At 34.4% G+C, this 27433-nt stretch overlaps 3 protein-coding genes across 4 annotated transcripts; 2 read left to right on the top strand and 1 right to left on the bottom strand.

Annotated features, from left to right (window-relative positions):
- Window positions 1–6903: 6903 nt before the first annotated feature.
- LOC120771160 (N-alpha-acetyltransferase 35, NatC auxiliary subunit homolog) lies at window positions 6904–9842 on the top strand. The gene is made up of 7 exons (XM_040099039.1): window positions 6904–7043; window positions 7107–7491; window positions 7570–8140; window positions 8208–8389; window positions 8443–8987; window positions 9047–9530; window positions 9604–9842. Exons 1-7 carry the CDS (start codon window positions 7033–7035, stop codon window positions 9742–9744), a joined length of 2319 nt encoding a protein of 772 aa, XP_039954973.1. The 5' UTR covers window positions 6904–7032; the 3' UTR covers window positions 9745–9842.
- On the bottom strand, window positions 9754–11215 carry LOC120771161 (programmed cell death protein 2). The gene is made up of 4 exons (XM_040099040.1): window positions 10938–11215; window positions 10782–10876; window positions 10633–10717; window positions 9754–10570 (listed from the first exon to the last, which is right to left on the bottom strand). The coding sequence occupies exons 1-4, from the start codon at window positions 11109–11111 to the stop codon at window positions 9845–9847; spliced, it is 1080 nt and encodes a 359-aa protein (XP_039954974.1). The 5' UTR covers window positions 11112–11215; the 3' UTR covers window positions 9754–9844.
- A 1410-nt stretch (window positions 11216–12625) lies between these two features.
- Window positions 12626–20816, top strand: LOC120770544 (protein tamozhennic). 2 transcript variants are annotated; one of them, XM_040098103.1, is made up of 7 exons: window positions 12626–13152; window positions 16218–16350; window positions 16411–16610; window positions 16668–16935; window positions 17000–17080; window positions 17145–18277; window positions 19411–20816. In XM_040098103.1, the coding sequence occupies exons 2-7, from the start codon at window positions 16227–16229 to the stop codon at window positions 20254–20256; spliced, it is 2652 nt and encodes an 883-aa protein (XP_039954037.1). In that variant the 5' UTR covers window positions 12626–13152; window positions 16218–16226; the 3' UTR covers window positions 20257–20816. The 2 variants fall into 2 exon arrangements, with proteins under 2 accessions (XP_039954037.1, XP_039954036.1); XM_040098102.1 differs by having other exon boundaries at window positions 16215–16350.
- Window positions 20817–27433: the final 6617 nt, after the last annotated feature.

Here is a 27433-nt window from a genome sequence, read left to right as displayed (position 1 = left end):
TAAAAATCCGGTTTTTTTTAAAATAAATAAATACATTCATGACGAATACAAAAAATTTTTATGTTTATTTATTGGGTGTATAATGGTTAAATAAATTCTTGAAACACTTAAAAAAAGGTCCTCTCCTATGTCATCGATTGCGGCCGCAATTTCGGTCTAAAGCAAAAATTTCAAAAAGATTATTAATCTGTAGGAAAGTCGCTATAGCGCTTTGGAAGTTTTTTTTTTTTTGAAATTTGACAAAATGTCGGCGGTTTGAACAAAGAGTGTCTAATTTGGCACTATTTTTCGACAGTTTTTCGTAGAAAAAACAGGAAGAATTAAGAAAAAACAATAAAATTTTGCATAGCGCGATAGAGATTGATTAAAAATGTTCTCTTCAAATTAGAACAAAATATCTTCAAAACTCTTCCTTTGAGAGGAGAAACAAAATTCTGAGAAAAACGCGTTTAAAGATTGCAGTCGCTGAGTTCGCCACTCTGTTTCCTTTCTACAACAAATGCTGTAGCGACCGTAATCATATGAATTTCGATTTCAAACTTTGAGATAATTTTGATTACAGTGTATACTACCTGATAATGCAACAAAAATGATTTTTCGAAAATTTCACACTGAGAGGATCCCTTAAAAATAGCACTATCACCAGAAGATATCTTCTTTATTACCAAACTATATAGGTTTTTTTTGTTATAAAATCTGTTAAAAGAAGTCGGTTTTTGGTTTTTCCAGTTGTTGAGATAATTAATTTGTAACACACGCTCCATCTCAGGATCATGGGCAAGAAAAAATTTTCCAAACTTGTAGCGAATTTCAAGTCCTCACGAATTAAATTATCCGTTAAAACCTGACCTTCACCTTTGTCCTCGTCGATATCGACATCTTTATTCTCATTGATAGCCACAATTTCAATTAAGTCGTCATCATCAATAGGACCTTCTTGCATTAATTCTTCGAAGTCAGCCGTTTGGTTGTGTCAAACGCATCCCTACCTATATTATTTGAAAAATTTATAAACTTAGAACAAATTTCTGTTCTTTGCATCACCGAAGTTCTACTTTGAACGAAAGCTGGTAAAATGTTTTTCCAACAAGTATTCAAAGTTAATTGCCGCAAGTGTTGGATGGCTAGAAACATGTGTAATGCAATCCAAAATATTAAACATTTTTATAACATTCAAATTTTTTTCTTCCACTGAATCTAAAATATATCTTAACGTTTGCTTGATATAGTCCATTTTAAATGCTGCCATAATACCCTGATAGAGTAGCTGAGTCAGAGAAGTTGTATTAGGCGGCACCAACAGCAATTGAATATACTATACTTATATAGTTTTTTGCAGCAAATTCGTCTACTGATGCCAATTCTCCTTGAAATTTTACATTGTGAAAAGCGTGTCTTTTCCGCCATCCATGACTTACATTGAAAGCAATTTTATTATTATAATTCCCTGATGGGATACGAATGGCTCAAACTTCTGAAGCCGTTTGTATATTCTAAGTGCATTCTCTTTGATAATTTTCCCATCGTTAGTATTTTTTGTAAAATGTAAATCATGGAAATCTTCAATCCATAACATCATATGTTTTTCAGTTTTCTCTTAAGTAAAATATCGACTATAAGAAGTTGTTTTAGATATAAGTGCTGACCCACAAATTACTGATTGTTGAATGGAACTCTCATCTTTTTAAATTGTTCTTAATGTCGCTTCATTTCAACCAAAACCTCTGCCAACAGATGTTGAACCTTCCTCACTTCTTAGACAATCTAGGATTTTGATTTTCGTTTCTAATGAAATTGTTTATCTACTCAGAATGTGCTATTGTTTAGACATTGTACCGCTACCAGTGTAGTGCTACCAATCATATTGTGTACCAAAAAAAATTAAATTCGGCGAAGTTTAAAAAAGTTACAGCTGTTCAAAAATGAGTGAAAATAATGAAGAATTTCGCTATATTTTGAAATTTTTGTATGAAAAAAGAAGAAGCCACGCAAGCTAACAATGAATTTATGAAGTTTACGAAGCCGATGTTGTATCAGTTCATGTAGCACAACAATGGACCGCTCGCTTCCGTTCAGGAAATTTCGAAATTTCGATTTACACTGATGGATTAATGTCTCCAACGGAGAAATGGCAAAAAGTGGTCGACCAAAATGGTACATATTTGTTTATTTATTCATTGTTATAAATATAAAAAAATAAAAAAGTTTGATTAGAAATACGAAAAGACTTTTTCGACTACCCAACATTAATAAGGGCACTGCAAAAGCAAAATAAAAGAAGATTTTTTATTGCAATTTTCTAAGATAACAATGTAACACAATTTTACCTTTTGGAAATTTATTAACAATTCCGATTATGTAATTTGAAAATTTGAAAATTTCTACAATTTATAAAAAATAACTAACTTACACATTATCTTTAAGAACTTTATTGAAATTATATATTCGGTTGCACCGAAGCTAAATACCCTTCACAGGTGCATTTCTGTTAGTAACGTTATGCGTTCAGTTTGTATGGAAGCTATATGCTATAGTAATCCGATCTGAACAATTTTTTCGGAGATTATATTGTTACCTTAGAAATAATCTATACCAAATTTCGTGAGTATATCTTGTCAAATGTGAAAGTTTTCCATACAAGAACTTGATTCCGATCGTTCAGTTTGTATGGTAGCTATATGTTATAGTGGTCCGATATCGGCCGTTCCGACAAATGAGCAGATTCTTGAAGAGAAAACGACGCTTGCAAAATTTCAAAACGATATCTTAAAAACTGAGGGACTAGTTCGTATATATACAGACAGGCGGACAGACAGACAGACGGACATGGCTAAATCGACTCTGCTCAACATACTCATCATTTATATATGTATATGTATACTTTATAGGGTCTCCGACGCTTCCTTCTGGGTGTTACAAACTTCGTGACAAACTTAATATACCCTGTTCAGGGTATAAAAATTGCGGATCATGTCATATTAAAATGTCACTTAGTAATCATATCATCCTTATTGGAAAACCCGTTATAAGTATATCAATCCACTATATTATTAATTTCGTGCAAAATGTTCAAGATTTTTAGGAGTTTCTCACGTTCCCTCGACATTCGGTTCTACGTAACCGGAACTGATTTTTATTCATCTGACAATTATAACCAAAGCTCTAGTGTACGTTTGATCGCTCATCCCTTTCTTTAAGTAACCATTCAAGATATACTATACATCATTGATATATTATAAGATTCTGGTGATCCATATTTAGGAGTTTCGGGAATCACAAAGGAATATGTAGTGTTTTCATAGCAGGAAACCTGCTATTCCTATTTTCTGATAGTCTTTTCAAAGGCAGAAGTAATCTCTGTATTTTACCTTTGCGCGACAATTTCGTGATCAATTTCTTTATAGTCCTTTCATGATTGACGGCAGTTATGTAAGTAATTTGCCACTGGTTCCATAATGAGCTGTTACCCGCTAGTGATGGTTTTTAGTGTTTTGCAAAATGTAGCGAACATACATTTTTGGCATTTTGTGACATTCAGCAAAAATTTTGTTTCACCAAAATTTGATACTCGTCCTTGGTGCGACACGGCAAATACGCTAATTTTCTTACAAACTATCTTACGTACATATATGTAGATATTTTATAATTAAATCAAATTGTCACTGTTCAGCAAAACCTTAATTTTAGACGTTCCTAATTATAGTTCCTATTATAGTTACATTAGTAGAGTGCGTTTGTATCCTTATTGACTAGTATGACAGGGCTTATTAAATTAAGTTTGGCTAACATTATTGCGATAGCTTGTAAATCGAGAGTTATTATTCTAGTTCTTGCTAATATTATTACGTATAAGTGATCTGTATAAATTTTTTTTTTAATTGTAGTAATTATTTTATTTATTTTTTCTGTTAATTCTAAAATTCTTTGTTGAATATGAGTATCTGTAGTCTCTGGAAGTCATCAAAGTCTGGTAGGACGGCGACGATTTTATAGCCTTGACAGACGAGCAAAATTAATGTGCATTAAACCCCGCTAATGCGCATTGAAATTTTATGGTGACAAACTTGTGCATTTAGGCAGCTGATTGTGAAATTTGTTTGTTTATTTACAAAAAGAAAAGTGAAATAAAAATGAATAAGAGAAATTTTTAATACAAATTTTGGTATTTTTGCAAAATCAATCTAAATTTAACGAAAAAATTCGTTTATTTTTAACTACATTCAAAGATAATAGAATGAAATTAAAAGCAATAATTGATTGCAATGCGAAAAATGTGTGCGAAAAAGTTAAGAATATTGGAAAATTGGATAGCAAACTGTGCGTTGTTTATTTTCTGCCATCTAAAAATATTAAAATTTGTTTTTGTTAATATACTAGCACATAATTTAATTCGCAATATAAAACTGCTTACCTCTGATGCTGTAAACGCAAAGGAGGCGGCAGACTTCAAGCGACATCTGTCAAAAAATAGCAAACATCGGCCATTTTTGAGCAGTGTTGCCTACTCAAATTTGGTAAATTCAGCTAAATGCACGAAATTCTTGTGCATTACAAACTTGCATTAACATGGGTCAAATGCGCAAGTAAATGTAAATTAAGCCCGCTAATGCAAATTAGCGCTGTCGTCTGTCAGGGCTATTAAGTGCCATATGCCTAAAACATTTAATGTTCTTGTTTGACGGTAGTGAATATTAACAGTTCGCAGTAATGTTTTGATATGTATTATACCAGAATCTAGTATATTTCTCAAATGCAACTTAGGTGTAGTGGGTCAAGTAGCCGAAATGCTCTCACGCGATTGCGTCTTAGTCTAGGATAGGAATTTAGTTATCTTTAGTGTAGTTCGTGAGTTTTCCGATAAATTTGTCGACAAAAGTAATACTACTGTCGTAAATCTGCAAATCAAGAGTTACTTAATTATAGGTACTAATAAGTTAGAGCAATCGAAGGTTGTCCTTATGAACCCTCCTCACATAATCCTCATATAATTGAAATTACAATAAATGTGAAAAAAAAACTCTAGTAACTAAGGCTATCGGTTACATTTGGTCAATAAGTATGTATACTATGTAACTTATATTAATTTATGAATATCAAAAAGTTTTAAATAATTGATAATATTTTTGACATTGGCTTCGTTGGGGGTATTTAGTCTTGATGAACACCGGTGGATCGGTGGAGATTTAAGGATTGGTATTCCTTAAGAATATGGGGATTTGTTGCAAAAATGGCACGTTGGCTGTGACTCCTTCTTCATTCCAAAACATTTGTTCATTACTGCTGTGGTATTGGTTGATATCCTTATTGGCGAATTGCAATGTGCTTAGAATTTCAAACTCGTAAGGTGACTTTTAATCTAGTAAGATTCGGTTTACTATCACATCACCATTTTCATGGACTACTGCAAAAGATGTTCCATTATTATTTTTTCTCCCATCCGTAAAAAAAATTTCCAGTGATTGGAGCGGCCGCCTTTAGAAAGTGGGCTAGTTGAGTCTTTAGGGTATACAGAGAGCGTGTTGATAAGTGATTCGGAACATAGCAACCAAGGGGGAGTAATATGTTTCCTAGAGTTTTTGATTGCCAATTTCTGTGTTTGCTTTAACATATAGAACATCTCCACACGACCTGATTTTATAGTTATAGGGTTTTTTGGGATTTTAAGTTGTTTGTTGCTAATTTTTATTATTTTTCTGTGAAATTAGGATAGGTTAATATGACATCCTCTGAAGACAGAATTTATTTAAGTTTGTTAATTGCGCCTTCACCTTCTGGTGTTTTAGATGCTCCGAGGTCCTAACATTGACTGCAGCCTCGGTTTTGAACGTTCACCCTTATACTATGTTCGGACCGACAACGAAAACATGTTTTCGTGGGAAAAACTGGTTTTCGCACGAAAACTTGTGTTTTATACTATGTTCGGACCGACAACGAAAACATGTTTTCGTGGGAAAAACTGGTTTTCGCACGAAAACTTGTGTTTTCGTCCATGTAAAATCTGTCAAACGAAAACACAGTTTTCGCTGAAAACTTCTTGAAAACTTACATTCCACTCATTATAATCGGTGCCTGCTCTAGTTTAATCGATTTTTTTGGAAGACATATTTTGCCGGCCCTAAATTGTCACTTGATATTTGTTTACATTCCATATACAAAAACAGCTGTCGCTTAATATTCTAATATTAGGGAGATTCTCTTGCTCTTGCAAAACCTTGCACGGTGCAGAAATTGCAGAATTTACACGCAGAAAATTATTTGCAATGGCTATAAATATGTCAGACCAAACCCCACATTTATTTTCGTGCCGTCATATATCACTAGATTCTGCAATGGGTGCTCTCTTGGCCTTGCATATTTTGGTATAGGATTTTTGCATGTGTGTCATCGTGCCATCTTGCCATCTTGCAAGAGCAAGAGATTGCCGCTATTGATAGTTGTCGGTGAAAACTCATCGAAAACACACATTGTCGGCCCGAACGACTTAGATTCCACAACATACAAATGTGTTTTCAATATTGGTCCGAACATAGTATTAGTGAGTGAAGCAACCCATAGTTTTCAATGCGAGTGTTTTAATTGCAAACACTTCCTGGGAACTCTCTACCTATCTCTCTATTTTCGTTCCTTAAACGCTTAATGAAAGCGTGCCGTTTCTCTAGTGGATGCGTCATACATTCTACACACTGTCATGTCAGAGTTTTAACGAACCCCTTTCCCATACTCTGATTAGAGGTTTCACTTAAAAACTTTAGTTTCACAAAAAAATCAATATTATTTGTGTGTGTGGTATTTATTGATCAATTATCGCTATCGTCATCATTATTATCGGAATAAATGTGCCTTCACAATTAAACATTAGACGGCATCATTTTAAATTTATATGTCATATGTTATTTTTTTAAACGATATGTACAGTATAAAATTTGTAAGTTTTAATAGATTTTGAGAGAAAAGTTTCCAGAATCGCTTTTATTATAAACAGATGATAAATATAAGAGCGGGGTAATTTTGAAACGTAGACTAACAAAACAAATGGATCATCTGTAAGTAAATATAAAATTGCATATATAACTTTCAGCAATTCAATACATATATAATATTTCTAGTGGAAATGCTGTATTCCAAGCAGCTTCAGCAGCCGCAGCGGCTGCGGCAGCTTTACAAAATAAACCCGATGACTTTGTAATGCCCGAATTATACGATGCCAACCAATGGGCAATGGAAGAAGGCGGCTTTATAGATAGTGACATTCAACGCAATGTTCGGTCCAATGAAGACACGGGCGAATATCCGCGCTTCGGTTGGGTGGATATCACAAAAGAGTTTTTTGATTCGTGTTCAGAGCTAAATTTAGGAGAATTAGCCCAAGATATGCTTTTTGGTTTATTCGAAGCAATGTCTGCTATTGAAATGATGGATCCCAAAATGGACGTAGGAATGGGATACAATAAACATGACGCACCTCCTCATACTTTTGAATCGGCCGTGGAGGTAATATATTTGTGCTATCTTAATAGGATTTACAGTCGTTTTAACCAATTTATAATACGTACATATATGTATATCTAGTCGGGTGCTTTGAAACTTGACAATTTCACCAACGAGGAACTTATCGGCACATTTGATGCACTGTTTGCTTGTCTTGTATCGTGGTTGGAAGGAAATTCAATGGATCAGGTTTTGTTTACTTGCCTTTATTTACACCAGCCAAGTGGTATCAAGGATAAAGCACTTCGCTATTTTTGTCACGCTATAAGAATTCTTATCGTCATTATAAAGAACATAATTATTATCAGCAGTGTAAATGAAGAAGAAGACTTCCAACTCTATGGTAATTCGTCTTTATTGGCTGTTGAAGATTGCCAACCGACGGCAGTAGCAACTCAGTTGAAAGAAGCAGAAGATGATTTAGTGCGTCTAAGCAAAACAGAACAGCAACCGGAGTACACTATGGCCGTTGTGCATCGTCTGCGTTTTATGCGTCACTTTTATCAATCAATTTTCCTATTCGATTTTGTCATGGGAACTGCCCCTCAAGAGTCCAATATGAACGAAATTTACAAAAACCTGAACGCATCACTCGAATTAATACCACAAATTAAACGCACTATTGAAAAGGGTATTCAACCAATCCCCAACTGTAAGTATAAAGTTAAAACAATAATAAAAAAATTCTTTAAATTATTACAATGTAACATTATTGCCAGCTGATTCTCCAAATCCCATTGGATTTTCCCCTCGAATTCATGACCGCAGTCAACCCCCTACTTTCCCCCGGAATGTAAAGATCCGTGATCGCCTCTCCAGTTTACAGTTTCTGGAAGATTTAGTACATCGATTGAAGTATGCTTGTAAAATAATACGAATGCGCGATTACTACTCAGCTTTGGTAACTAGCCATCATTAATTGATTGAACTAAAAATAATCTTGGTCTTCAATAGAATTTCTTTATTGAGTTTAGCAAGAAGTCCGGGCAATGTGTGCTTTCACGTAGTGTGCTTCAGGGTTTGTTTATATCCAACCGTCGCCTTGTTTTTGGTACAATTCCAATCAAGGATTTTCTATGGGACTCAGTTCGTGCTTTTAATTCTCCGCCTGTACTAAATCCAAAGCATCCCCTGGCATCCGATCAGAAGATACAAATGTATTTAGATACTTTCTTCCGGTACTGTATTAGTCTAAATACATTCACACAATTCATTCGTATTTGCGGCTTCAATCGAGCTCGCCAACGTGATAAGTTGGCTCGATTTATTGATGGTTTTGATACTATTCAAGTCGAGGCAGCCCGCTTAGACTCTCATTTGACAATTTTAGCAAACGAAAAGGCGTCGGAAGGAAATGAAGCGCACGCTACGGCTCTAAAACATAGCTGCCAGTTTGCAACATGGGTCTTGTACAACAGTTTTCGTGCAATGATGCTCTATTTGATGTCGGGCTTTGAATTAGAGCTGTATTCGGTACATGAGTTCCTGTATATTTATTGGTAAAGTTATTAGTAAATGTTTGTTATTTTTTCATATATTTTGATGTGTTAAATTGCAGGTATCCATATGAATTGTTAATAGGGTTCATTGTATCTGCTTTAACCCGCACTGAAAATAATCTTCTTGTACAGGAAGAATATGCCGAACATCAAAGTAGACTACATGGGAGCAGCAATTCAAAGAATCGTAAGCCTAAGCCCAAAAAGAACAAGAAACAGCAAAAACCCTATAGACAAGAGATCGTTTATTATCATGCTATGTTAAGCATGTGTGGTGGGTATTATAAAGCCATGGGAGCATTAACAAAGGACGGTCGAATTCGTCAACCAATGCCAAAGTTTGATAATGAAGAAATACGTTTCAACAGAAGGTTTGCACCTTTTGCTACTTTAACTAGCCCACCCCCTGTTTCTTACGCCGAATTTAAGAGTATAAGAGAACATATGATGCGACCGCCATCGTCGGAAATTTATGCGATCGCCGCTAAACATTTTGATCAAACACGAATCGTTTTGGAATCCATACAAAACCCAGACCAAGAGGTAGGCCAATTCCAGCACATATGAAAAATATAATAAGAATAAAACAAAATATTTTTTTTCTGTAATCCTTTAGATTTTGGATATGCTTCATATCGCCAAAGTAAATTCTGTTGTCATGAATGTTTTAGCAAAAGGTCATCAGAAAGACTCGAAAACACAACCTGATTTTGACTTTTCAAAACACCGCCATTTTCCCATTATTAAGTTAAATTAACAAAATCTGTAAGTTGCTAAAAACGCCTGATGATGAAGGGCATAATTTAATAAAAAAAAACTGTATGTCAAGAAATAAATTAGTTCAGAACATTATAACTTTATGTTTCGTTTTCATTAGGAATGATATCTTGCTTTATAATATATTCGGCAACATATCCTTTGTCAGCTGGTAAGTTACAACTTTTCGAACATGTATACACAGCCAATACGCCCCAATCAAGGTGGTCATCCTTCAGCAAATTAAGCATTTGTGGCATTATTTGAAACTCGAACAGGCGCATACTACCACATAGCTCGCAATCAGGAATTCGTTGATTTTGGCCGAAAGTTTGCTCGACATTTGCTATCCAGAGAGGGTGTCCTCCTCGCTTATATCTCAAAATTTGTTCAGGCTCTCTGCTCACTTCTTTTTTGAAATTCCTAAAACACTTGTCATCAACCGCTTCAGATTCGGTAACATATTTATCCAGTTCAGAGTCTGGAACATCCTTTAGAGTACCTGTGTTTCCAGCAGCCAATAATTCCTGATATTCTTTCCAGCGGGATTGTTCCACGCTTTCATCGTCGTTTTCTGTATCACACTCGTCCTCTGGATTATTCGCTTCAACAACAATTTCCCATTCCGGAAATATAATATTAGGCAACTGCACATTGACCTTTTCACATCCACTATTATTTTCAGATGTACAAATTTTTTTGTGACCTTGCCAGTGAGCACGTTGATGGGTTGCAGAACAGTAGTTTATGTTCCGACATCGGCCACATGTTAAAGGTCCCAAGCAACCACATACAAAACACAATTTCTTTGCTGTGTTAATTTCTGGCTATTCAGAAACAGATGTGTACTACATTATACTATTCATATGAATGTAAAGGAATTAATTACCAAAGGCTTTCCTTCCTCTACTGGTGGTTCCATTGAGTAAAACGTATTTTTCCTTGGCAGTTGACTTCGGTAAACACTCAAATAACTATTTTGTTAAAATAATAAAGAAATTTTACGGGGTTTATTAAAAGGAAAAAATATACTCCTACTTTGCTGAATTCATCTCCTGACAATCGGGCGATCGGCACACAAAAACGTAAATAGTTCGATGAAAATTGTACTCATCTTCAAATGGTGCATAAATCTATAATAAATAAATATGTAACTATACATAACATATTTATATCCAGTCGTGTTTTGTTTACCTGGCATAGAAATGCTTTAGGTTGTTGGCATTTTGCGCACTTTAGCTCATTGTTATTTGGCAATTTTTCCAGCTCCAACCACGCTGGTTTCCCACCTACCTTGCTAGGAAAGTATCGGTTCGTCAACCATGTGCAATCGCGTTCATCCGCAAAACCCAAGTCTATATCATTCATACTCAATACAATTAAAATTTGTTAATTCTTTCTTAATTAATATAATTTATAATTAACTTCAAATTCGAATAGGAATTAATGTGGCTCAGATAATTCAAGGGAATATAAAGAATAACAAATTGGCGACTATCGTCACATCAACTATCGACTTTATTGTCAATTCAGCATTGCCAACCAGATATTTTCGAGAAAAAAAGTGATAGAAAATACACATTTATTCCCAAAAATCAAAGATTGAAAAAATAATAGAAACAAGATTACAGCAGCGTGGCATAAGGAATTTAACATTTTAGGACCTAAAATTCGAAGTGATTAGATTACATTTAATATTTTAACTAATCTAGATTGTGGTTGTGGCGTAGTGTCAGCATTCTGCCAAGTTGACAGTCCAAGGACGGATAAAACATCCAGGTCCTTTCCGATTACGTAGTTCCACCTGTCGCGGGAACGAAAATTTAGTGAATTCAGATGCATTGCTTTTAATTTACTTCTTTGTCATAATATTTTTGAAATTTTTCTTTGTAGCGCCTAAATCAGCTGTGATAATGTATTAGATTTCTGTACATACTATCAGATGGCGCTAGATCAGAATCGCACAGATTTCGAGTAGATTAGCTTCAAATCTACTCGATGGTGAGATTAACAAGTGAATTTTTCAACTATGTATGTATATTTTCATGCCTTCACAGAACTCACCACCCTCACTGTTATGAGGTTTTTACTATTTATGAGGTTTTCCGAATGCTGAGGTGATTTCAAAAGCTCAAATGCTCACAATTTAAAAAAATTTGCAATTTCATTAATATGGAATGGAGGAACTATTCTTCCAAATGCGTTATCTATTATAGATAGAAGTATTTGTTTTATTACAATAAATATGTAACATACTGTTATTGTACATTTTACTTCCTTCTGTTAATGAATAAAAAGACATGTAGTATACATATTTATGTTTAAATAGTTCAAATAAGAGTCTTTACAATTTTGAAATCCTAAAAATAAATGGTAGGATATATGCACCAAATTGATTAGATTTACAAAATAAGTCAGTTTTTTTGGTTGTCCGTTTCTTTATTTTGTCTTCTTTGTTGCTGTAAAACAGCTGGTTCACAGCAAAGTGCTTTTCATTTCATTGTTGTGCTTTTTTCTTCACAAAACAAACGTCACAAAATAAAACTCGCAAATCAGTTGAATAGGGCCGTTTATTTTGCGAATTCTTGCTAAATTTCGTAGATTAGTGAGATAATCTACTAAACAGCGTAATCACCTCTTTCAGAAATTTGATATCGAAAACGTTTCTGAAGTGCAAAAATTAGATATGATAAATTAAGTTATCAAATTTTTTATTACTACTTATTTTTTTATTTGAGGAAAAGTATGTAAAACAAGCAATGCATAGAATTTAAACAAAAAATTCTTACTTTTTTTTGATTCTGTGGCCACCTCAATTTTTGTAATAAAATGGATAAGGTGATAAATGTAAAGAAATAAAGAGCCAAATGGAAAGCAAAATTTTTAAGTCGCGAAAGTAACAAAAGTGTTTCGATAGAAATTATTTTAAAATCTTAATTAAATATTTATAGTATTGGAGTGAATTTTCTCAAAAGCGCTCGGATTGTTTTCAATCAACAATTTTTGCAGTATGTGCAAATAATAAAAAAATGTAAAAGCAAGCTGCATTCCTTTGTATAGCTGCTGCGTCAAAAGAAAATATTTATGCAATCTAGCACGGGTGTGAATATTAATTCTCACAAGAATTCACCGAAGTCAAAAGAAATGTAGATTTAAATTATGTAGTGGTATAAAGAATTTAAATCAGAGCGAGTTAATTATTTTGTAAATTTCGGCATCAGGAAGAGCTAAAAATAACAACCACCTCCGCATCTTTAGCAAGTGTGAACATTATACATAGCACAGTTTTTGTGCCCTTTGATTTCCTTTATTTGTACGAGTAAATCATGGAAAGCCTTAAAATAAAAATACAAAAGTGCAAATAAATTTGTATGCAGCGATTATTCATCAATATACTTTAAGAAGATCTGTAAGTGCATATTTAATGAACTTCGTATATACATGAAATTCAGAAATATTCGTTCTGCGTTCCTGGTTAAACATCTTAAAATCGCCAAAAATACTATTTAGAACAACCTTCTGCCTGGGCGGGTTACATCTTTTTGTCTAATGTTTTTGCCGGCTATGTAGTGTTTCTTGATTTGCCCCTTTTGTTAGAAATTTGAATGTTTGCCAAAAACCGAACAGAAATTATTTTAATCTAATAAAACTAAAAAGGAACACTTATTTTGTTAAATAAATGTAATATAACGTGCTATTAAATCTTAAAATTTTTTATTGCTTCTATGCAAAAAAAATCATCTGGATTATGTTCTGAAATAAAAATTAAGAACATATTGTTTCTGCCATTAGTATGAGTTCAAGTGTTTGCAGAAATTGAAATAAAAGTGAGTCATTCGAAAATATGTTATTTGGAAGTGTTTGAAATATATAGTTTCTTTTTATAAATAGACTAAGAAATTTGTGTCCCAAGCACAGTTTGTAAAAGTAAGTATGATTTTCCCTTAGTGGAATATAGCAAAAAATGAAATTGGTTTGAGCTGAGCGAAAAAGTATCGCAAATATATGAAACTAAGGAAAACCACCACTACTCACAAGTCCAGAAATGTGCTTGACAGCAAGTGCAAAATAACCATGTCGTTTATAAACCTTTTATATGATCGACAAATCATGCAATTGCTTGTTTTTTCTTATTTTATATGTTCCAGGTTGTTGTGACCTTCCAGTTTCTCATAATTTATTTCAGTAACATGAAAAAAATCTAATAACTCGTGAAATTTAATTTTTAAAGTCTTTTCTTTTGTATAATTTTTAATAATAATCATTTATTATGTAAAAATATATTCTCAAAATTATAAAAAATTTCAGTCAGTACATCCCATTAAAATTTTTTCGAAGCGCCACTTAAAATCAGGTGATGATCCCACCTGCTCATTTCACAAACAGATATTGGTATGCCGGAAAATTCATCTTTTTAAATCTTGTTTGAAATATACAAGGCTTATTAATACGTACATTATCCAATCCATTATTACCACCGAAAAAAACGATTTTTGTAGTATCTATTTATAAGCGTTTACTAGAGGTTAGAAACGTAACGGTTTTTCTTTTGTAACTCGTTATTGGCCTACTTCCCATATAACACAATTTTAAATTCCATTTGAAACTTTCACTTTCTTGTACAAGTCACTAAGTTCTGAACATGTGGACCCAATGCTTATAGTTGACTTTTTACTGAAAATATCGGTCAATGTGTAAGATAGATATATAATTGAAATTCAGAGAGAATCCTTTCCTGATAGTAATATGTCAGTGTGTTACAAATAGGTTGAATCGGGCCAATAATTATCTTACACGCATGTACTTTACATATATCGGCCATGCCAGTTATCTTAATAAAATTGAGAGAGAGTGTGTTTTTTTACAACGGTTTATCTTTGGGCAATCGGATGAAAACTCGCCCTAGACCCCATATAACTAACAAGACTTATGTACTTGAAGGTACTTCCCTGGCTTTAATCCTTGCAAGTTGCAGGAGTATGCAATGTTCCGTTATACCCGAACTTAACTCTTTCTTACTTGTTCAATTTTACCTTGCCAGATTTGTCTATTTTATTGCTTTGCTTAAATAGTTTTATATATAAAAAATTTCATATATAAATAAAACTTGAATTTTGCACATCGAAGGAAAATATTTTCTTCAACCTTGCATGCCTGTTCCTTCGCCTTTCGGACCGTTTTATAATAAATAATGAAATGCAGGAGTGGTTTCACCTTCAACAGCTGTACACATTTTTCACAAACTCCTTAAGCTTAACTAACAAAACTTAATACAAATAATGCAATGCGAAATTGGTGTAATATACATACTTGTATGTATAGAGTATTTAGTATTTTTTCTACACAACCGATATCATTACGTTATTTTACATTCGTCTCAGTTATGCCTATGTGCGATTCCATTGATATTGCTAAGTAATGCATGCATATGTCGCAATGAGCGCATACTTGTAATGTTATACTAAGCTGTAGGCAGTCAGCAATTAAAGCGATCTTGTCATACCACATCTAATCACTATTATCACTTTTAGATTTCAAAGAGGAGCAACATCTTTTTTGGATCAAGTAAACTTTTTTTTAACTTTAACTAAAGACATCCGGTAATATTTTCCGGTAGGAGATTTAAATTTTCTTTTCATTTCGGGAAATCCCCTATACTGGCTGGTTCATAGAACGTATACAAACCTTCTTAGCAATTCAGTATAATTTCGTTAGCCGAAATACATATATTTGTTAAATTGCACTTATTTATCACTTGACCAATATTGCTACAGGTAAAAATTTAGGTAACAGTTTTAAAGAAACCGTTGAAAATTAGGGAGAAAATAAATGTCAGCACACTGTACTTTGAAATATACAGGATGTCTCCGGTCGAACACTTACATACATGGCGAGGCCCGTATGCTTGCGATTAAGAAACATAACGAACTTCTCTCCACGCAGTTTCTGCTGGAATGATGTGGAGGATTGCTTTATTGATGACACACCTCCTCATCGGTGAAAGTAAGTGGTGCGCAGTCTTTTGGAATTTTGCGCAGCCATCAGCTAAAATATTATTTTGCTTCATCTACCAAAGGGAGCAATGTAATTTTCCGACTAAAATAGCTTGCGCACTTCTTCAATAATCACATTATTAGACGTAAATTATAAAATATAAAACCGAACGTCATAAAAAACACACACAGCCAAAGCCCTGTACGAAGACTGAGATAAAGAATAGCACATTTAGTTTGTAAAACAATTATCGTATTGTCCGTAAGTGTATATATTCTTTCGGCAGTAGAAGGCTTGATTAATTTAAGACCATTTTCAAAGTAACAACTTGGACACAATACATGGTTATTATAAAGCAAATATTATTTTTTTTATAACATGTCCCCTTGACGAAACAATTTTTGTTGCATACATACATTTAATATTTTCCATAATAAAGTTGGTCAACTTTTTTAACTTAAATTTGTATACTTTTAGCAGATCGTAAAAATGTCTGACTTTATGCCACGCGATATGCTTCCTGACTTATGGGATGAAATCCTTAAACGTCATTGGAACTATTTGGACACCGATGGAAGCATGCAAAAGATTGAAGAAGGGAAAAAATTAGAGAGTAAATTATTTATTAAAATTATTTAAAATATAAGGTAACGGTATAAAAATGCCATTGTAGATTGTCTTAAGGAGTTTCTGTGTATTGTGCCTCATGATCGGAAGTTTTTTTTACCGGAAACTGCGCATGTTCTAAGGAAATCGATACGAGAAATGGACGAGTTCAATGCATATAAGGCAATCATTGGATTTAGATCAATCAGTCATTATGCAAATAATTTATTTACAAAGCCTTGGCGAAAAGAGTTTAGAGTTTTAAAGGTTCGTCTTAAAGTTATGAATAATTTATTAGAATCAAAACGTTCGATTTTCATTCAGATGTATTCAGGTTTCTATCAGCATGAAATTAAATCGAATTTATTAGATGCTGAAAAGCTTTTCGAAGCTATGGGCTACAGACAGGTTTCGGAAGAGATTCTTGTATTGGATGGGCCTATTTGTCCTGACCAAGTGACAAACGTGTCACGTGATGCAATGGCTGCCTACGTCGAGTGCCAAATAATGGAGCATATTTATTCAGGTCTCATTGCACTTGGGATTACTTGTTCCTGGCAGGATATATTTCACTATCGAGAGAAGTACATTGGTAAGTAATATTTTTTATTTACTAAAAATGAAATTTGGTGTTTTAACTTTTATAAAATCATCAGGAGGATCTTCACAAGCGATAAAAGGTTTGGGTTATGCGATTCAAGAAAGGCAAATGCGAAAGGAGAAACTTATAAATATTGGTGAGTATCTGGTCATTCTAGTTCTAAACTTAACCAGATACAATATTCACGAATTCTTATGCAGATAACTGTTACGCCAGTATTCAACACTCACCACAAACATACACTACACCGGAGTGTACGAATTGTTCGATTTATAATCGCATACCAGCGGGAGCGCAATATGGAGTGCACAGCGAGAACCATGGAAATTGCGCTATTCATGCGCCGGTATCGTCATCAGTAACGAATCATTTATACAATGGAAATAGTAAGATGCCTTCATATCCAATATCTGGATATCAACTACCACACCAAGTTGGTTATGGAATCTCCTCTGCAGCAATGCAGCATTCCAGAAGTTTGGATCACTACAGTGAACCGGTGCCACAGTTGTCACATAGACATTCTTTTGATCATCAACAAAAGGGTTGCACGGCGCATCATTACAAACCTCCGCATCAATTGCCAACACAAAACGTGTATGAACACCCTTATGATTGCTTGGATGGGGCCAGTATGGGTGAAAGTAGTGTTTCTTATGCGGCCGTTGTCGCTTCAGGTGGTGGTTCAAATAACGCAATGAACAATTGTGGCATGAACCCCGCTTATTCTCATCCCTACAATGTGTCAGGCAACCGATATCCACTCCCGTACAATATTTCAAATCAGTTGAACACCCACTACGCAACTCCCAATGCCACGTGTAACGGTATTAAGAGTGATCCCTATAATAATACAGATAACGGCGGCTACGCTTCCGTGTCAAAGTCGCACAACTACCAACAACCGCCGTTGCCACCTATCCGCCAATCATCTGTAGTGGCTGGTGGTAAAGATTTCCAAGCATACCGACAACGTTCCTTTCCCCCAGATCAACAATTAATCGAATTTGATGATCGCGCACCACTTAAATCACACGATTTTCATGCTCAACTACATAGATTACCACATTGTAATTCCTTTGATTATGATCGGGAACGAATTATTGACCAGCAGCGGCACTTTGGCCGTGCAGCGAACATCCCAACAGCTTATGCACAAACGAAGGATATTATGATGGGCCATCAATATGCACCATATTCCGCTTCCCAGCATCCCTCTTCTGACGACATGTATGGAAACTATGCTTATGCACGACCATTACCGAAAGCTGATCGTTTAAAAAATAATTCATCAACTAATATTGCAACGAAACAAGAAAGAAATTCAATAATGGTAAGAATAAGGATTTAAACATAATTAAAATGTTTCATCTATTTAGTTTCAAATGAAACTATAAAGACGCGAATTAACAAAATATTGAATCTTTTTCAAGGTTTAACATTACTCCAATAGCATTATTTTTGTAAAACTTCTTTAAGTAGAATTAATTTTTATATACTCGATGCCAAATTATACGGATAGATATAAATGAGTTATGCCCAATGTCAATCAGACAGTATACTATACAGATTTAAATAGAGCTTTGTGATTTGTGAAGAGGGTGCCCGTATGAAGTCTGATCAACGAAACCTGATGGTTTTGTTGGGTATACGTTTGTTGTCTTTTATATTTCTGGATTTGACGACCCTTGTGTTATAATCCGCCAATTCATAACTTCCACAATTTTAATGTTATACATACTCAGAACGTATTGGCATATGAGCGCTATTTGTATTGTTTATAGTAACTTCAAATAATCATGGAATTTGATCACGAACATTTTGGCGCGATTATTTTTCACAACTTTTAACGTGGATTGTCTCAGCAACAGTGCATCGATAGACTTAATTAAATGAAGCTCCATCAAGGACCAGTATTTATCGATGGTGTGGTGAATCCAATCGCTTCAAGACGAATTTCATGAATATTGTCCAAAATCAGTTGTAGTGCAAGATCGTCTTGTGACCTATTGCGAGAATGAAACAACTATAGGCAGTAGCGGGATCAACATATAATATTGCATCAACATTTGATTGTAGACATTTTTTTTCACATTGGAACTCGCACAATTTGTCAATCGCTCAAAAAAAGACTCGTGTCGATTGCAATCCAATTGGTTGAGGTTTTCGATGACTAATATTTGTGTTTATTCTCTACTCCCGAAATATAAAAGGCAACCTACTTACATACGCAGGGAAACTGATTTCTGTCCCGCGCTCAAGGCATGGAGTTAGCTGGCATCCATTAATTTGTGGGTGATTGTGTGCAAAAAATTGGCTGAATGTGTTCGGAACCAACTATCATTTTATTCTTATTTTTTTTTTTTAATTTGACACCTGCAGAATTATAATTTCAAATCAATATTAAGATAGTCACATAATAAGTTCTGACAAAGAGAAAAATATAATAACAAATTTTTCGTTTAGGATGTTCTTGACAATAATGATAAACACTTGCAACTGCATCAAACGGAATTGAAGGATAATACAGCTCCGTTGAATGGAATGTCTGGAAATAGTTGCAAAAGGAAAATGTCTTCACATAACAACGAAGCATCTGATTTAAGTTTTGAATCGAACTTCGATGATTTCTCAACAGTGGGGCGCAGTGAGCAACGTTCTCCGACTCAAGCCTCTAAGAATCAAGATGGGGTTGGCTCTTATGAATCGTGGAATTATGTTTTCCAAAACTTGGAGCGCGCTGGCTATTCAAAAGATTTAAATGAACGTGGTGATCTTCTGGTACAGGGTTTAAATTTGGATTCAATGAATTTGTCAAACGGTGGCGGAGGAAGCAACAGCGGTTCCAAAAACAACGTAGAGAGGCGACGATCAAATCAGGCGGAAGCGACAAAGGTCGGACGATATTCTAATAATGACCAAAGCAAAGCACCTTTACTGGAAAAATCGAGAGACGAGAAGAAATCAGTTGGTGGTTGTAATAAACAAGAAAAATCTATATTAAAACCGCAACCGGTGAAGAAAACAAAGTCGGGCTTAAAGCAAACGCCTAACCTCTCCACAACTACGGCGTATGACAATAATAATGGTAATAATGAAATCCAATCGGAAAAGAACATTCGGTCAAAGATACGAAAGCAGTCTGCTGCAGTGACGTTGAACCCACAGCTGGCCGTAAGCGGTCAGAGTGAATGGAGTTGCCGCTTCTGCACTTTTCTCAATCCAGATACCGAACGGATTTGTGAGATGTGCTGTCGCAGCAAAGATTTAAATCTTGAAGCGGCCGTGTCTCATACGCCTACTTGCGTTTAATTGCCTTTTAGCTTATGCATGCCATGAAGTTTGGAAACAAACATTTGGTGGAAACATGACAAAGCGTTCTTTCTAAGTTTTATAGTCGAACTAATGTGAATTTAATTTACCATATAACATGACTATAAATGCTGAAATTAGTATCGTAATCGGAATAAGCATACTATATTCTGAAAATCTTTAGTCAAATCTACGCCGAGTTCTAAAACTTGATTTTGGTTTTAATTCGAACTAATCTTTACAGTTGTTATTTTTGTAGTATCTTCCATAAATTAAGTTATGGTAAAGAGTGGATGGACCCTGAGTATTTCTGTGTTATATTTATTTGTAATTGATTTTTGAATCCATTGTTGAAACACACATACATGTATGTATGTATATGTGTATTGTTAAAAATTATTAACAAGTATATTGAAAACAATCAATGATTTAGTCCTTTAGTTCCCATTACGTGCCTCCTGATTTATTATCAAACATTTCACAATTTAAAATAAGAATTTGTGTGTGAAATTGAAATATTAAACGAATTACAATAAAAAATCTGTATATATTTTGAACTTAATATAAACATACATATGTATATATCTACAAACATATGTATATACAAAGAGTAAAAATGTATTAAACGAACAGAACTACATATCGCCGTCTTAAATGCAAAATAACGTATCATCATTTTTCACAGGTTGACAAGAGAAGGAAGAAACTGTAGAAACAAGAAACTACTCATATGAAAGGAAATTTTAATTTTGGTTATAACTTCGTTATACCTGAGCAATAGCTTAAAATTTTGTACATATGTATGTATGTAATGTAGTGAATTGTAATCAATAAAAAAAACTCAATTTCGAATTTTTCGATGATACGTTGTTTTGCATTTTAGATGAGATATACATATTTTATAATTATTTAAGTAACCTGAAATGTGGAAATGAAGAAGACAATGATTAACTATATAAAATACGAAAGCTATGAAAATTCCCTACTGATGGGGTGAACTGTTTGCACGCTACTTTTATATCGCGTTTTACAATGGTGTGTTTAATTAGAGATCTCGTGACCTTTGAAGTTATTTTATGAACAATTTCGAAAAGATATTATGGTCTTGATAGTGCTAAAATGAAATAAAAGCAAGTATTCGGCCCTATTCCCGTTGTCGTTTTAACTTTTTTAATTTCGTTTCCAAGTTATCGTCGTTTGGTACCTACATACTTATATTCGTATTTCTCAAGTACATATGTATATAGTAACGTCAAAGAAAGTTATCGGAATTTTAAATTAAAATTAAGAAAGTGTCATTGTATCTGGAGTTTGTATTTGTTGGGTTGCAGGAAATATTTGAAACATTTTGTGTATACCATGTTTTCCTTATTTTGAATTTAAATACATACATATGTATGTATATAAATGTTAAGCACCTTCATAGATATTAAATTGCAATTTTACAAATTTTATTTACTTTATACAAACCTTGTCCGTCGCAACAGGGAGGTGCAAATGAATTAGATTTTTTCGAAATGCCTTTTTAAATAATATTGAAATTCAGTGGTTTTATCTCCTTTCTTAAAACTTTGGCATACCCAGATTTTTTTTTCAAATTCTGACACTAAAATTTCCAATTTGTTCGTGTTAGAAATTTTCACCTTCACTTCAAATAATCACCCTCAAGGAACGACTGTTACTATGTTTTTACTTTCTAAAATGGGGAATACGAGTTCATTTTCTATAAATGCCGATAACCCCAATAGTAATGCCAAATAACCAGGATACACTTAAAATACCGAAGTTCAAAATGCCGACCCATCAAGATTCAAATATGCAGCTAAATCAAAATACCAACAAACCAAAATGCCGCCATTTTAAAAATATTTTATGTCCGTATTTTTTACTTTGTGAACAGCAAAAGCAGGGCGAGCTCCTTTTTCTGCCGAAGCACAGAGAGATAATTCTACTGATTAAGGGTTATGATCGTGTTCGTGGCCAAAGGCCGCAGATCTTATGTACAACGCCACCTTTCATAACATATAGCTTTTTTGTTTTCAATTACTTTATTAAAATACAGAAATTTAACATTCGATCAGTGGTGTTTTCTACTTTGGGAACTATGAATTATGATTAACCATTTTTTTTAAGTGTAGTACTTTATTTTAAAATTTCTTCTGTCCGTATTTTGAATTGTTGGAATTTTAAATTTCAAGATTTTGATTGTCGGCATTATGTTATACACCCCAAATAGCCATTTTTTTTATTTCGTTTTAAAACGACAACGACAATAACTCTCTTCACCGTACTGAATTTTTATAGTTACAATATATCGGTATGTCTCCTCTCAGCTCGTCTTTTCTAAAAGTGTCTGGCTCTTATGAGAAGCGGTTCTTTGCCGATAAAAGGCTGGAATATTTGCTATCTAATTTCTTGCACTTTATAGAATCGTGGGTAAAATATACCCCTTAAGATAAAGATTACGAAATAGAAATAAAAAAAGAGCGACTGCAGTCGGACGTTGTTGAGTAGAGTTTGATAGTATGAATAATCTAAAAACATATTTTTCACAAATTACTAGCTGATATGGAAAGTTCATGCTTTAATAGCTACAGTTACACACACACACACTGTAAATAATTAAAAAATGAGCCTTAAAGTCGTAAATTTGTTGAATTTGAATTGGTCTAAGGACAGAACTGAGAATTATCGTATATTAATGCATATTTAAATAAGTATGTATGCAAATCGCTTATTGTACTATAATTGAACGACGGTTCAGTTTTGAACTGGTTTTAGGTTATAATCACCTTTGGTTTGTGTTGTAAACTGTTTCGCTTAGCCCGTTTCTGTTTAACTTAATATGGACATGTAATATTTAAAATGAAAATGTTATAGTAAATCTTCTATAATATTATACACAATAAAATAAACAAACTAAAACTAGATTCCACTTACCTTACACCAATTATCTAAATATGATGGTATCTTAGGACATATGGATTAGAATAATTACTCATCTACAGTTTTTCATTATCGGAACCCTAAATCCCATGATAACCCATTATACTTACTGGAATAATTAAAGATTTTTCGCCATTAAGGGTAAAGGTTAGGATGTTCGGAGCGCTTGAACTATACCCACCGATTGTTTTATATGATTTCAAATCGATTCCCAAAGGATATTGTGCAGCCATTAGTTAGCAGTGCATTCAAAAATAACGTTTTCGTTTTCCAAAGTATAGGTGACGTTAATTGGGAAATATTTTATAATTACAGAAAATACATTGCTTTGTTATATTAGCTGACGTTTATTCAGTACTTACTCCAATCGCCCTCATTGTCTATTATATCCAAACACTTTTGATGCCAGCTGAATTCCCCGCATATTCCAGGTACATATATTAGAGTAGACGCATTAAATCTTTGATTGCCCGAGATAAGCTCAAAGTCAATGTCAACGTTAAAAAATTGAAGGGTGAATTTTTAATTTATACATCGAATGTTTTTCTAATCGAAAAATTTTATTTTTTTTCTGTAAATTCGTAGTAAGTTATTTATTGAACAAAGAAGTGCGGTAATGCACCGTCTCATACTGCATCGGTCATTCGTGATCATTTCGCCACATTTTCGACTAATATCGTGCCGCAACCATCGCATTCGCCTGATTTACCCTAGTGTAACTTCTAGCTATTCAGCAAATTCACATGAGCACTCCGAGGACATCGTTTTGACTCAATTGGAGACATAAAAGCTGAATCGAAGAAGGCTCTGTTGGCCATCACGACGGAGGATTTTTCGAAGTGCTATGATGACTGGAAAATTCGCTGGCATAAGAGTATTGCAGCGGAAGGGGATTACTTTGATGGAGATGAAATGGACAAAATTGTCATTTCAATTTGATTACAGTAGAATGAAAAGAAAGATGCGAAAGATTTTTGGTCCTTTGCGCGTTGGCCACGGCGAATATCGCATTCGATTGAACGATGAGCTGTATGAGATACATATGTATATGACGACATTGACATAATTCAGCGAATTAAAAGACAGCGGCTACGCTGGCTAGATCACGTTGTCCGAATGGACGAAAACACTCTTGCTCTGAAAGTATTCGACGTCGTACCCGACGGAGGAAGCAGATGAAGAGGAAGACCTCCACTCCGTTGGAAGGACCAGGTGGAGAAGGACCTGGCTACGCTTGGAATATCCAATTGGCGTCACGTAGCGAAAAGAAGAAACGACTGGCGCGCTGTTGTTAACTCGGCTATAATCGCGTAAGCAATGTCTACGCCAATAAAGAAGAAGAGGTATGAATACAGTGGAAAGAAAAACTGTGAAACGAACAAATACTGGAATTCGCTTTAAATAATAAAGAAGGAGTTCAGAGTAACAAATAAGAGCAGTGAATGGCACGCTATTTGAATAGCTGAGAAGAACTACCTTGAAACTTCAAAATTTTTTTTATCGAAGTTAACAGGTTGAAAAATTTTAAGAAATCAATAAGAAAACGGTAGTCTCATTTGTAAAAAGTCATACATAAGCCCTAAAATAAAAATTTAGATTTAAAATTCGCTATCCAATAAGTATTCTGTTCCAAAACATGTAAATTGGAATACGGTAAGTGGTCAATTATCATAGCATAGAATTAAAAGACCTTAATACTTGTTCTTTCTGAGGGATTGATATACTATTGAGAGCAAATTTAATTTACATGGATCGGTTGAAAAGGCGTATGTATGGCTATTACAGAATTTGTAATGAAAAATACGAAAGCGACAGTGGAAGATAGAAGAGGATCTGTGAAGGTTTTATGGCAATTCATTGAATGTACCAGGGAAGAGTTTCGCTTCTTAACTTCTTAAAAAAATGTCAAATAAATGGATATTAAACATGTATTTGCGTTCTATCAAGATGACCCAAAGCAAACTTTTCATGTTGTAAAGCTCTGGTTAATACATAACTGCCCGAAATCATTGCAGCTCTTCCACAGCCTCTTGATTTAAACATTATTGAACACAATTGAATCTAAACTTTTAACAGACTTATCTAAACCGTATTTTGGTGTCCGATTATTCGTTTGACATTAAAGTTCTTTGTTTTCTTAAACTTAAATTTTTTAGCTAAATCAAAAAATGTGCGAAATCAAAAAGGTAAATTATTAAATGACATAAATTAATTAAGATACGTGGTTCGCTTAAAAAACATATTTTTCAGTAAGTTTTTGTAAGGTTTTTCCTTTAGTAAATTTTGTCCGATTATGCGTGTGAATCACTATATGTTTTAAGCGTGCAAATAGTAGTTAAATGTGAGTTCAAGGCGTTTCGGGGTTGGCAGTGTCAAAGGTTTTCATCAATACGACTTTACAAGTTAGCCTAAGATTTCTGTGCATTCTAAATGCCATTCAGTTCTGGATTTCTCAGGTTCCAGTAGGGCGCCCAGTTATCAAGCGACGGATTAATGGTAAGATTTTATAATATCGACATACTTATGCCGCCAGGGCGGAAGTTTTGGAAGCTTAATTTTCTCCAGTATAACTTCAGTAATAACTGTGGAAGAGCCAAGTGTTACACAATTATTCTCAGCCACGACCGAAATGTAATGTGCCAAACAATTGACATTCCGATATGTCGGAGAAAGCGGGATTTATTTTCATTTATTTATGGATTTATATCCTCAAGGTCAACGTACAAGTGAAACGGACCGTTTAATAGTTGTTATAAATATATATAATAAAGTATTCGGGATTTATCGGAGATCCATCTAATACGTTAAGCGCGTACATTTTAAATGTTTTCCAGATAGTGCATCATCCAGAATGCATACTTGAATCGTATATTATTTTTCTCATATTTGGCTTCAGAACGAAAATAGACTCATTATAACAAACGATTTTTTCATAAAATTTATGGTTTTGCGCACTTATCCTCATTAAAATCTGCTACACTACTACATTATTCAAACTATTTTCCAGTATTGTTCATCCCTAGAGTGATACATGGTAAAATAACAGTATTGTTCCATATTTTCATCAACATTTTCTTTTACAAAATTCACCTCCAAATAAAGAACGGAAATCCACCTGTTTAATTTAAATTTCGAGAATACAAATGTCGGAGAGATTTTGATATTGTTCTTGCATTCAGCGCCAGCAACAATGTCTGTGTACACAGTGGTTATCCAAAACCGATCCCTTATTTACTTTGGTAAGGAAAACCTTATACATACATTTATATGAAAGTTTGATGGCTGTAAGACGCAAATCTTATCTGCTTTGAGGGATTTTTAATACCTCGACCGAACAATTTTTAACTTTGTTCACGCTTACTTAGATATTTTATTTGAATCCGCAGCTCGTACACTGGTTTACAGTGGTTTTAATGCCCTAAATATATGATCAATTATGGATATATTTGTGCCTTCATATATTTGGGTCTGCCAGTGAACGAGGGCAAGACGAAATATCTCCTGTTATCAAACAAACAGTCGTCGCACTCGCGACTAGGCTCCCACGTCCCTGTTGACAGAGTCTTTTGTGGTTTTACGTAAATACTTGCCTGCGAAAGCCTTACTCCACGGTACTTTCTATTGCTAGAAGCACGTAGATCAATACAATGCGTTGATCAGCGCCAATAAGCATAAATGCATTCAGCACACATACTTTGGAGAGCCAAAAAATGAGTGCATTCTGCACTAATACCTTGGTTCCAATTGGTTCGGGTGGGACGCCCTAGCCACCTTGGTCGGGTTCGAGGCCGACCTAAAACCTCTGCCGTCCTCTGGGTCCGGCACCCGGCCGCAATGCGACAGCCATAACTTCGAAGTTGTAGATAATTTCGTTTATCTTGGAACCCACGTTAACAGCAACAACAATGTCAGCCTCGAAATCCAACGCAAAAGGTGTTACTTTGGACTGATTAGGCAATTGAGAAGTAAAGTCCTCTCTCGACGCACAAAAACCTAAACTCAGTCACTCATTATTCCCGTCCTGTTATATGGTGCTGATGAGTCGACGTTACGAGTTTTCGAGAGAAAGGTTCTGCGAAAGATTTATGGTCCTTTGCGTGTTTGCTACGACGAATATCGCATTCGATGGAACGATGAGCTGTATGAGATATATGACGACATTGACATAATTCAGCGAATTAAGAGACAGCGGCTGCGTTGGCAAGGTCATGTCGTACATATGGATGAAACC

The sequence above is a fragment of the Bactrocera tryoni genome, chromosome 3 (genome assembly GCF_016617805.1).
Source record: "Bactrocera tryoni isolate S06 chromosome 3, CSIRO_BtryS06_freeze2, whole genome shotgun sequence".
NCBI classification, from domain to species: Eukaryota; Metazoa; Arthropoda; class Insecta; order Diptera; family Tephritidae; genus Bactrocera; species Bactrocera tryoni.
Note: the sequence above shows the minus strand (reverse complement) of the source record. Positions and strands in the feature narration are given on the sequence as shown.